The sequence below is a fragment of the Oenanthe melanoleuca genome, chromosome 7 (genome assembly GCF_029582105.1).
Source record: "Oenanthe melanoleuca isolate GR-GAL-2019-014 chromosome 7, OMel1.0, whole genome shotgun sequence".
Taxonomy (NCBI): Eukaryota; Metazoa; Chordata; class Aves; order Passeriformes; family Muscicapidae; genus Oenanthe; species Oenanthe melanoleuca.
Genome location: NC_079341.1, coordinates 5,048,473 through 5,061,543, shown reverse-complemented (window position 1 = coordinate 5,061,543; position 13,071 = coordinate 5,048,473). Strand labels below are relative to the sequence as shown.

The 13,071-nt window shown below is 40.8% G+C and overlaps 1 protein-coding gene across 1 annotated transcript in view; it reads left to right on the top strand.

The window, feature by feature from the left end:
* The window catches only part of MAP2 (microtubule associated protein 2), a 128,407-nt gene that overhangs the window by 78,260 nt on the left and 37,076 nt on the right, over positions 1-13,071 (top strand). Inside the window, exons 5-6 of the mRNA XM_056496026.1 lie at positions 761-874; positions 3,083-3,160. Of these exons, the coding sequence (XP_056352001.1) occupies positions 761-874; positions 3,083-3,160 (192 nt within the window). The remainder of the gene's footprint in view (positions 1-760; positions 875-3,082; positions 3,161-13,071) is intronic.

Genomic DNA, 13,071 nt, shown 5'->3' with positions numbered 1-13,071 from the left:
GGCAGTGGGGAAGAGCAAAGTGTGGGTTCTGTGGTGCCCAGCTCTGTCAAGCATGCAGTGCCAGAGTCAGAGCATGTTGGGGGCCAGCAGCAAGGAGCCCATTCCACCAAAAATACCTTATTCTCTGTATGGTACTCACACCTACTGTTTAAATAAAGCTTTGTGTGGCAGACTTAAAAGGGGTGAGGAAGATGAAGTATTGATTTTAATCATGCTGGAATGTTATTTGGCCCTTCAAGTCCCTCATCAGCATAGATGGCTTTCTGGGAAGTGCCTGTAATGCATACTGTGTGCTGCTGAGGAGGAATTAGCATCCAAAGGGCATGTTGGAATGCAGCTAACTTCATATATTAAATGTCAAGAAATTACATAACTCAGCTGCCCATTCTACCCGTTTGCCAAACAATACCTGCAGACATTTTCTAGACATTTAATAGATGATCATTTTAAAATATTGCAGTTGCTGCACATTGTCCCTAACAGAAAGAACATTTAATAATGATGCCCTGTGCATCTTGCTTGGAGCAAGCTCCTGATTTTTATAAATACTTGTCATTTTCCACTGAAATCTTTGGAATATTTGGTCCTTCTCTTTTATTTTTAATGATTTCCTTGTATTTCAGGGGGAAAAATTATCTTTTAAAAATGGATTAAGTCAGCCTCTGGTTTTTTATTGTTTAAGCTAATAGTTCTGATTTTAAAACACCATTCTGATTAGCATGCTTTTCTTTCTTTTTTTCTGACTTTGCTACTGTCACAGAAGAAGTGTCTGCAAGGATAGTACAAGTAGTAACAGCTGAAGCTGTAGCGGTCCTGAAAGGTGAACAGGAAAAAGAAGCCCAGCACAAAGATCAGCCTGGATCACTACCTTTAGGTAAAATGAGACAAAGAATGTTCCAGGTATCCTTGTGTCTGCAAATGTCTGTATGTATATTAAAAAATGCAGTTCCAGCTGTGTATTCACATTGGTTATGGTTGTGGGTAAACCACAGCCACCACTGGGTGTAAATGCTGGAACCACAGGATTATGGCAGGATCCTTGTATTCTTGGTGTCTCATTCCCTCTTTGCTCTAACAGCAGTTCTCCACCTTGTTTCTGACTCCAGAGCAGCTCAGCCCTGAGTGTTTTTGGTGGTAGGGTTTTGTCATTGTGTTGGTTGGGACTGTTTGTGTTCAGCCATGTACAACATGAAGGATTCATGTCTGAAGAGCAAAAAGTAGAGTGACATATAAAAAGCAAGTGAGGCTTTGCTGGTCGAGTGGTAGCTGCTCAAATAGATGGAGGGGGAGCACCTCCACAGGAAGCAGAAGGGAATGGGGCACCCCAGGCAGAGCAAGGGCAGATTGTGGAACAAGGAAAGCAAGTGCCATCAATCTGTACTGGAAAGGGTAACAATGCCACTGGTCCATGCTGTGTCTCCATCCTCCTCTGTGTAATATCTCTGAAATATATGTGTGTATCTGTCTGTCTATAAATGAAGGTAGGTATACAGCCATTTGTACCTAAAGTGCTTGCTCCTTGCCAGAAAACTTCTTCAAAACCTACTTCTTCAGTAGCTCATAAACATGTACACCAAAGGCCAGAGAAAGGACATACTCCATCTTGAGGTAAGGAAGTCTTGCAAGCCTGCCCTGGGATAGATTCTGCTGAGTGCATGTTCATTGTGATTAAATCAAAACAATGCCTGCAGTGTTTTCCTCACAGGCAGTCTGCCTGCTTTGGTGTGGTGCTTGGCCCTTGCCTAGGAGTGAATTAAAGTCAATGAGTAATTTAGAATATTTGTTGGAAATTTGGTTCCCACGGTTTTTGCTTCATTGAACTAACTTAGAACTGCAGCAGGGGGATGTGTTGCTTGGCAATTCCCTTCTTTGCAGAGACTCAGTCTTATATGGAACACCCCAGTTCTCCAAATCACTTCACTCAGTAAAGGTAAAATGGATATTCAGTTGTATCTAGTGAGATAAGTAATTTAAAAGACTCTGTGAGAAGTATGTCTTCAGTTAACAAATGTAGGTGTTACAGCTCCTGTGGTCAGATGCATTGTGATGAGTTTATAAATAATCTGTTCCTGGACAGCATATCTTAAGGACAAGTCACATATGGTCTTTTCCAAATCACACTGAAATCAATAGGAGGAAGCCTGGAAAATTCTGTTGAGGCTTTGAAAGTGGCCTGCCTGTGCTGGGAAAGAAGCCTTGAACAGTAAACTGAGATCTGCATGTTGGAAGGTGCTGTTGATAAGACAGACCTGTTAAAACAGATTTGTTTTAAGTTTGGGTTTTTTTTTAAACACTGGTTAAGTCTCAGGAGTGGATCTGTTTTTAAAGAAAAAAAATTCTCAAAGTGACTGGTATGAGATCAAATGCAGAGGTTATGCTGAGTTCATTTAAGAAGCTTATTTAGGATTTCATCATACTTGAATTGAAGTAATTGAAAAAAAACATTTTTTTTCAGCATCTGTTCTCATGACTGGGTATGAATGTAAATCCCAGTCCAAGTGCATCTACGTTTTCACTGCGCCTTGCTCAGCTGAATCACAGTTATGTCAAAGCTCATATAAGTTCCCTGTGCTGATACCATTTAGACAAGCAATATTTGCATGTGTTCTGCCATTAACCTTGAACTCAGCAGAAGAAAAGAAAGTGGGCAGAATGGAGATTTTTCATGTACTCAAGGTGGATTAAAGAGACTAGTTGCAATGTTTCTGATACTTGGTGTGAATTTATAATATCTCTGTGCTCATATGCTTTTTGTTGCTGCCTTGGATGACTGAATGCTTTTTAAGGGGCAATACTGATTTAAAAAAGTATCTCATATTTGCTTTTTATATTGTGCTCTATAACCAGAAATTTTTAAATAATTCATACCATTAGAAAACAAATCAGTGACAGAAGAATAAATCCTTTAATTATAATTTCAAATGTTCATGTATTCTGCAAGAGTCTGTCTATAAATCTGGCAGGCATGAGTCCCCATCAGATAATTCCTCAGCTGGGCAGAACAGGCTGACTGCAGCTTATATTGTGTATTGGTCTTCCTGGAATGAATGACTGTATCTCATTTTCACTGTTTGATTTCTAGCAGTTGAAGAGTCAGCCAACCTGCCTCCTTCCCCACCTCCATCACCAGCTTCTGAGCAGACTGGAGTTCTGGAGGAAGGTAAGGGTCTCCTGGACATTGCAGTGCAGAGCTGTCAGCAGAGGGATGAGACATGAATCTGAAGGATGGGGGAATGAGAAAATGGAGATTCTTTCTGCAGTGGAGATACTTCTCATGTGAAAAGATAAGGCATTCTCAGCAATAACTCCCCATCTGCAAACCAGCTGCAGTGCATGGATGAGGTAGACACATGCACAGAGGTAGCTGAGGGATATGCTAAGTACGTCCATGCTGAAGAAAAAGAATAGTGCTGCTCACGTTTTTGTCTGTTGTATGCAATATGAGCCAAGGTGTCTGCTGCTCCAGTATGATCCATACCAAAACTATGATTAAGTATAGGTCATCTTTTGTTCCTTGAGATGTGTTTGGCTGCATTTTTAAAATTACCATTGCCTTTTTGTTTGCAATCTTAAATGCATGAAAGCAAGGAGATTCAGAGCTGGATCATTTCTTTGGCCCTTGACCTGTAATTCACGCTCCAGTGCCTGCATGTATTGGAAGTTCTGTACACAAAGTGCAGCAGTCACATTCCAGCCTTACAAAGCAAATTTCTATTCTGTTCTGCACGAGTGTTCAGTTTCAGTAGCCTGTGATCACTGCATTTTCCTCCTGCTCAAATCTCCTCCAGCAAAGAACTGAAGCTTAATGTTAAGCAGAGGCCTCAATCCCAGTGAAGCTGCTGCAGTGTAGGCGTGTGCAGGAATGCTTTGTTCAACAGAATACTTGCTGCATCAAGGCCAGCAGGATAGGGAGACAGCAGTGGGTTAAAATTGAGCCCTGTCATGGGGATAAGAAGGAAGGATTTGGGTTCAGAATCTCCAGGGAGCTGTCAGTTGAACTCTGCCATGTCTGTGACATTTTTGTGTGTCCACTTACTTCCTTCTTGGATTTTCTTTCAGCATTTTCTCTTTCTTTTTGTTACATAGGTGCATGAAAATAATTTCTCATCATCTGCTGAACAAACTTTGTTGGTATTTTAACACAGAGCCTCTATGAATTTTGCTATTTCACATGCTTGCATACTCTGACTCAGTTTATGGAGACACTACAATTAGGCATGTTCCATCAAGCAGTCATTTTTGATACAATGAAATTATAGGCTGTGTTAACAGCAACATTTGTCAGTCTGCTCTGCTGGAAAGGCCTATTTGGTGTGGTTAGTAACAGTTACAAAGAACTGGAATAATTGATTGTTGTTGGTTTTTAAAAAAAATCTGCCTGTTGTGTGTTTCAAAAATAATACAACAGTTCCTAGACTCATCACACAGAGGTAATGGCAGTCAAAATTATTAACTGAAAAGACAACTGGTAAAGCATTAGCAAAGATTTTTAGAATTGTTACCAGGGTTTTATCACTGTTTTTGAATATATAATTCACTTGGCTAGTTCTATGTATGCTTTTTGATTTTTTCATATCATGGCAAAGGGCTTGTTCTGCTTAAGGCCAATGTCAAGGTTCTTCCATTAGCCTCAGGATTAGGTTTGGCTTCATGTGCTGCTTGTATCAGCTGTATAATTGCATGTATTTTAGGATTTTATAAAGTACTTATGTTGGTTAATTGACAGGAGGTTGTAGATGGGCTCCATAGCAAATGGAAAGCATTTTGCTAGTTGTACTAACACAGGAAGGTGGCAAAGCCCTCTACAGCTTGAGGTTATTGCCTACTGCCAGACTGCAGTTCCCAGCTGTGCAGATGACTCAGCAAGTCGCTTAACATTGTTGGTTTTCTCCTTCCTTGCATGTAAAATTGAATTAATATAACAGCACCCTGCAGAGATGGCTACAAGGACTGAAAGGACAGTGTTTGGAAGATGTTTTGATGATTTACACAATGTCATGGTTTTAATAAATTTCAAATAATTTTCTTTAATATTGGTCAAAAGGGACTTTTTCACAACATGGAAGATTTTGATCCAGTGCTTCATTTTTAAGAGTAGGTGGCTGGTTTGTATGGATAGAAGTGATGTCCTGAGTCTTCAATGAACTGTTCTTGTTTATGTCTGGCTCTCAAACAGGAGATCAGAATAGAGTTGTTTGAAGCAACAGAAAGAACTTGGAAATAATTCCACCAGAAATTTATTATGTTGCTTTTTCCCAAAATACCAGTGTTGTCAGTTCAGTGTAGTATAAATGGTAGTAAAAATCTTGTGCTCTATTAGAAGATACAGTCCTTATTTTCTGTGGGTGAGTTCAGTTTTTGCTGACCTGAGTGAGCCAGACCTGTCAATTTTATTCAGGCAAAGGTCCCATACAGAAGAGTTTGCCTTAGTGGGGTTTGACCCAGTTTTACTGTGCTTGTTTAAACCTTCAGTTCCCTATATCATCTGGCTCTCCATCCTCATGCATCTTTACATTGTCTGCCTTTCTGCTCAGTAAAATATAGTTTATTAATTTATTGAACAAAAAAGGTGAGCACTTGGTGTATCTGCCTCAGCCCTTTTTTTTCCCTTCTCCTAGAAGCTTTTCCTAATGCACTTGTCAGTGTGTGCCACATTGCTTTGAATCCAAGAGACTTCTTCAGTCAGTGTAGGAAGGAAATCACTGTTGTAGGCTGACAAAGGTGGATGTGGCCAGCCATGCAGCAAACACAAATTAAAAGAAAAAAAAAAAGGTAGGAAAGACAGAGAGGTTTGTGGGTCAAGTTTATTTCATGAAAGGAGTCGGCTGGATGTAGGTTTCTTTGATTTGGCTGCAGGAAAGCATTCAAATGAACCTGTCCCTTTTTACTGCTGCAAAAGGTAAGAGAACTGATTTGCCTTATTGAAATTATTATATTTATTTAAACTATAATAACATAATTTTGTCCAGGAAATTAAATTCTCCCTAGCACCCTGTAATCCTTTTATCAGTTGTATCTGGTCATGCAGGACTGACGTAATATTCTAATTTCTTGGCATTTCTTTTGTGCTCTGTGCCTTTTTATGATGGTCAACGTCTTCATTCAAAAGAATTTAAACATTACAGGATAGAAGGATGCCTCTGATGGACTGTCTTCCACTTTGAAATAGGCAGGTTGGCCTTTATATACCAAATCAGAATGTTTTATAAACTGAAAAGAATCAAATGTTGTATGAAAATGGATATCTGTTGATTGTGAAAATTAGTTCTTGAAAGGCATTCTCAAAATGTTCAAGGAAAGTAAAGCAGAATTAGCCTTTGTGAGAAGTGATTTTAATCTTGAACTTTAAAATGCATTAGGGATTTTCCCTTGCTTTGAAATTGAAAAGATTATAAGGGACTATAATAACAAAGGATTTTTCTTGTTGCTGAAATAAAAGCATAGACTCCTTAGAAGACATCATTATCCTGTTAATGAAATTATCTGCATTAATTCTGAAAATATCTTTATTCAAACTGATAAAAAACCAATGTAAATCTGTAAAATAGCCACAGATGTAACAGCCCCAACCAGTCCCAGACTTTGCACTCTTGATTATTTTGGACTATCCCAATAGCATATATTAAGCGTTTTTGCTGCTGTCAGTTCCTGCAGTTTGAAGGAGCAGAGGCAAGACCTCTGTTTTCATGCCTACAATCTGTTCAGAGCCTATAAAGAAGGGATTTTCAGCCTTGTTTGCAATAGCATAGAGAAGTCCTAGGATTTCACCTTCACTCTTGTCAATGCATTTTGCTTTTGAAGGGCTTCTGGATAAATAAACCCAGAGCTGGAAGGAGAACCTCCTCTCCTGCACTTCTGCCTTCTCTGTGTTCAGCTTCTTGACTGTATCAACCTTCCCTTCTTTTCTTCATGTAGTCCCAGTTCCAGCTGAAGAGGTGGCAAGTGCTTCTGCTCATTCAGCTCTTGTCTTCAGTAATTCATGGGCTGGTGTGAGGGCACCCTGCAGGGAAGGGGGAGTTGAAGTTTTCAACCTTCTTGGATTTAGGACTTAGTTGATTCCTGATCTCTCATGCCCTGAACTGTGGGCTCACCCCCTGCAATTTGCCTTTTGCAAACTCTGAGCCCCCTCAAATCTGTTACAGAATTTTGTAGAAATGTTTCTGGAAATTTCTGATTTCTTCTAGATAAGAAATCCACAGGTTCTGCACTGCAAGTAGATTGAAATGATTCTCTGCAACCTTGCTTCTGGCTCTTAAGTGCTAGGGAAAAATGGGAAGCTTGGGCACAACACTGTGCTTAGCATTTCCTATTGCAGTGCTCTGCAGAGCTTCCTGCTTGGCAGAAGTGGGTTGCCAGGTTATCTTTCCACACCTGCCTCTTTTAATATTGCATAAACCCCTGAATATGATTGGATTCCACTACAGAAGAGAACCAGCCAGACTATCAGTGGTTCAGGCACTGAAAAAACTGTGAATGCAGTTCTCCTGACTGTGAATACAATTCTTCTGACTGAGTTTCACATGTGGTCTTTGTGTCCCAGCCAGCCTCAGCACTGGCACCAGCCTGAATCATGGACCATCCTTCTTTTGAAGGGCTGTGATACATATGGAAGCTGCTAATATTGACATTCCTTGCTACTTCTTCTTCCTTTTGGGAGGTCATTGAGCCTGAATGGGTTTCTCCTACAGCAATCCTTTCCCAGGAAGAAGAAATGCATTCCATGACATTACAGGGCTGCCAGTTACTTGAGAAAGCAGAGGAGCTTTTTAAAAAGACACAGTGGTTGTCGTGTCATGATGTACTATAGAAAGAAGCTTAAAACTTACTGTTGTTTTGAAAGCACCTTAGAGCTCTTATAAATGGGATCGTTTTGGATCAAGATTGTTTCCAAGGCTTGGGTAATCACAGTTAGGGTAACACTTTTGAGCCATCTTGTTTTGGCATCTCACAAAGAGATCTGTTAACACTGCCTGTGTTAAAGCCTTGCTTTCTTACTTAGTGTTTTGGATCTAAGAGTGAAAGTTTTGGGGGCTCTGGGGGAAATCCTGTAAGTTATAATTGCCTTTAGAAAGACCAGGGACACAAAGTATGGACTCGTGCTTGAAGCTGGTAGGAAATCCAGTGGAACAGCTACAGCTGCTTAAGGCACCCCATGAATCAGTGTTCATCAAGCTACCAGTTGTCATGCACTGAGAATGGACTTAAACATCTTTTCTCTAGCGCTAGATGTTTAGTTTTTCATAGCTTTATTTGTGATGAGAGGACTCCTCAGCCTACAGGAATTCCCAAAGCTCCCCTCTAGGCTTGTACAGATGAGGTGGTAGACCAGTCATTTCCATTGGGTAGTGTTATTTTTCTTTGTCTTGCAAAAACAACTCAAAACTGCCCCTCCCTGTACTTGTCAGTAGCTGGTGTAGTCCCACTAATGTGATTTTCTGCAAGGCTACAGTGATGGAAATAAACTTGTCATTCCAAAGCACTAACAATCATCGAGGTGGGAGCTAGTTCACCCATGGAAACATGACACAACAGCATAAAATACAGGACTAACAGAGACTGCTGTGAGCAGCACTTTGTGATCTTTATCAGGAAAAAGAAAAAAAGGTAGCTAGCTATTTGGGGAAGGGGTTTTTTTGTTTTTTAAATGCTGCTTATTTATAGGAAAAAGAAAAGTGGGGATTTTTTGAAACAGATACAATGAAAAAGAAAGCCACAACTGGCCAAAATGTAAGGTGGTTTTCTTTTTTAATTAAAGAACTTTTTAAATTTCACACTTTTGAGTACTAAATCTGATGACTGAGGAATACAACTATGTCAGGACACTTCAGAGGTTTTTAGTACAGTCAGTCAGGTGTACAATATATATAGGTATAGTGTGAGTTGTGAGATGTGGTTTGTGCAAGAGCATATGTTCTTCTAAGTAATTAGTGTTTAGTTTTGAAATTCACTCCTAGGATTGGGTTTTGATGTTGGTAAAACCAGTAGGAAGGGCCAGGTACATGGTGCATGTGTTAAAATGCACAACTGCCTCATTCTTCCATCCTGCATCAACCCATAGCCTGGCTGGTGTCATCCCCTCCAGCATGGCACAGTGGCTGGTGCTGCTAGAGCATGTGTCCATCCTGGTTTATGTTTCCTCTGTGTGTCTGTCTGTCTGTCTGTCTGTCCTGCAGCCTTTGTCTGTGTGTCTGTTTGTAGATGCAGGGGCGGAGGATAAGGTGGGGCTGCCCCAGCCCTGCCCCAGCAGGGAGTGGCATAAGCACCCAGCCCCCTCCATTTCAGTGTCTGTGCCCAAGGAGGAGCCCTGCAATTCGGATGAGGAGTACTATGAACACCCTTTGTTCAGCTCAGAGTGGACTGGCTCTAGTACACACCCCAGTGCCACAGTGAAGAGCACAGAGGTCTTGTTGGGCCATGATGAAGGTGAACTGAGCATGGTCCCATTTGGTTCCTCTTCCCCTCCACTCACCTGCCATCCATTCCATTCTTTATGTGCCTGGGATTGCTGCCTTCTGGGGAGGGAAGCCTAGTTGGATTTTCTCCCCAGATGGAAGTGACACCCCTCCAAGAGTCTCTCCATGTCTAGGTAAGGCTGCAGCATGAGCAGCTTTGGGGTCAGTGTAACGATGGCTCCCACTTAAGTCAAGGCTCTTGTTCTTCAGGCCTGGCTTATAGCAGAAACAAAAGGAGCAGCTAGTTAAAAGAACTGGAAGCTAATTTGTTCTTTGTGCCAATGAAATACTGCCAAGAACAGTACATAGAGTAGGCCAAAATATTGTTACTGAAAGTAAGTCAGTAGTGGGAAAAATATCTCTGTACCAAAGATAGCCCTGGAAGGACTGCGATTCTCCAGCAGGTGAAGTAAGTAAGTTTTACCCCAGTGTATACAGGTAATTTCAGACCATATTGGGTCATGTTTGATTTCCAGTTGTTTTGTGGACACACTCTATTTGCATTGTGCCAGCTGACTGCAAAAATGGAGGGAAAGAAAGCCTTTCTGTACCTCCTGTTTTTGTGACTGAGCACATCAGTAAGTAATATTTTGTCAGTAGGGGCTATGTAAAAGTAAAATCAAAGGAGAATGCTTTTCAGTGACTAACAGAACAGCTGATTTCACAAAGGTGAAATAGATGATGTTTCATTTCACAGCACTCAAGTCTTGGAAGCTGAATTTTAAAATAGTACCAGATCCTCTAAAGGTTTGTGTCTCAGGAGGATGGAGCTGTCTCCCTGAAACTGGTCACTAGTTCATTTTAAGAAAAGCAGAGTTGTTCAGAATTAACAGGATAATTACAGAAGGAAAGCCTAATTCTGTAACATCATCAGTAAGAGATCAGCACTGGTAATTGAAGATTGTTCATATCAACATGTCTAAGCAAAGGTAGGGAGATAGAAAAATCACAGGGGTAGCCTTACTTATGCTGTGTGCCTGTAGCTGTACCTAACAGCTTGATTAGTTCATGGGCAGCTTCCTTTTCACTCATATCATCTGCCTCTGGTAAAAGTATAAGCTCTCAGAACATCTATGTGGGGGAGAAAAAAGAGGCTTTCCTTAGCATTTATAATTGAGAGAGATGCACATACAAAAGTACATAAAATCAGAAAAGTAAAGCAAGTTATTCAAGTCAGGATCTTTTGTAGCTGGAGACCTGTTGTCTTGCAAGACTGCTTTTACAATCTGCCCACATGCAAGTATTTCTACAATGCTCAGGCATTGGTCCAGGTCTGATTCTGAATCTTCTGGCTTCTGTTCATTTAAGAAACAGTATCTAACCTTAATTATTTTGTGTTATTAATAATGCGTTTTTCTTTACATAGTGATATTTTCTGAGCCTCAAATAGTGTTTATGTTCCTTAAGTCACTCTTTTAAGGCCATAGCTGAAAGAGATGATTGATTTTCACTGGGCTAATCTCAGGAGAAAAATGAAGCCCATGTAATTCCAAGAAGCTGGATATAGCCACTTCCTGATTTGAAACTGCTTTTTTCTAGGCCTGATTCAGCCAAGTACTTCATTATGAGACACATTTTAAACTCAGAGATGTCATCAGGTCTGCCTGCAACATGGCTGCTGGTCAGCTCGTTGAGTATGTTGCTGAATCAAAGGATTCACACTTAATCCTAACTTTTTTACCAGAGGGTATACTAATAGTGCATAGTAATTTTTTTCTGAGTAGCAGTGGCAGGAGTACAAGCCTAGAATGGAGATTTTTCTAATAATTCTTCTGCCATGGCACAAGCAAAGACTGTTCTTGATTCTACTGTACTGAACCTAACAGCCTATAGGCTGAGTGATATGTTTTAGAAATTTTGCATTCATTGGTTTCTTTGACTTAATTGATGATGAGGAGCCTGGGGATAAGTAGGGAAACAGCAAAGAAAATGAAAGGTCCTTGTGTTAAAATAGTGATTTTCACATAGAGATTTCAGATGTCAGACAACATAAGGGAGAAATAGTTTATAAATCTATTCAGTGTAGGAAACTTGGCAGATATCTTGCAAAAACCATTAATTATTAGCCATGCATAAGGCCTGCTATGACACTGAAAGTTCTCAGTATTTTGCCAAATCCAGGATTCATACAAAAGGTTGACTTGCTGGCATTCAGCAGTCTGTATTATCAAGGTCAGTGGAAAGAAATCAGTGGCTCATACCTTCCTCCACCTCAGTTGAATGTCTTGTACTGGACTAAACAGCACATTTATTAGGAAATGTCAGTGTACTTTGAGCTTATTGATGCATTAGTGTTGTCAGAGCCATACATCATTCCATTCCATTTCCATTTCCAAAGACTATTCGACCCAGTGTCATCCCTGGGAGAGGTGTGCCTGTAAAACACTTTCAGCTCTCATCTTACAGCATAAACATGCTTGTCTGGGGGGAGGTCTGGGGGGAGGCAGGCTTTTGGTTTGTTTTTTTTCCCCCTAAGGGAAATTCAGTTCCTTGGTGCCTAAAACGAACTGGGTACTGGCAGTCCTTTACAGACTTAAATCAAAAATACTGAGCTGAAAGGGTTATGCAAATGCAGTCCTGAAAGGGTCATGTAAAATCAATCCTGTTCAGCTGTGGGCTTGGTGTTTACTGTTAGTGTTGATGTCACCTGTTTTTTCCGTCCCCAAGAAGAAGAACCAGTAGAGAGTCCGATGGCTGTGGAAGTGAAACCTGCTGCTCTTCCTGGGAAGCAAGGGGGGAAAGAGCAGAGGCCCCTTAGGCCTTTGGAGCAGGCAGAGGGCCTCTGTGAGGGTCACTCTGATTCTGGTTCAGTGTGTAATGAAGACAAAGTGCCAAGTGTGGCATCCAGCAGAGAGAGTGTGACCTCTGTGGGGGGAGCACTCCTGAAAGACACACCCCTTTCCTTGGCTGAGGAAGGTGTGTCCTCCCTAGGTTTGCATGTGTTTGCTGCCGGCAAATCCTTCTCCAGCTTTCTCCAGTGCTTTCCAGGCCTTGCTTCATTTTCTGTTTTTCCCCATTTATTAGTATGACTGCTCTTGTTATTGTGTAGTGGATAAATATGATTGTGCAGGTGCTGTATGACAACATGGTTTCCCACCGCTGCGGCTGATTCCTGAGTTTTTTACTTTGCCATGATGAAATATGCTTTGCAGCTAAGCTTATTCCTCTGTGTAAGCCTTTTTTCCCCATCTCAGATGTGTTTGCCAGTCACATTGCTAATCTATGTACTTTTTTTTCTTTTTGGTGCAGAGGTTCATCTGCATTTCTTTCAAACAGCAGATTTGCCACCTTTGACTATGACATAAAGATGCTTAAACTGCAGAAATGTTTTCATTTGCAGTGTGCAGGTTTTTTGTTTGGTTGGTTTGGTTTTTATGTGTGTGCTTCAGTGCATTCTGGTTTAGCTTCCTTAAAGCTATTGCTTCTTATATCATACCCTTGTCATCCATTGCAATCCACCCCTCCCCTCCTCAGTCATTGGCAGAACTCTTATTTTTTGTGTGTGTCACCTTATTGCAAATGTTAACCCTGCTGGAGTGCCCTTCTTAGGCAAAATCTCCATCACTTCCACTGAGACATTTGCCTTCAAAGTGAAGGTTAGGACTGGGTGAAGTTTAGA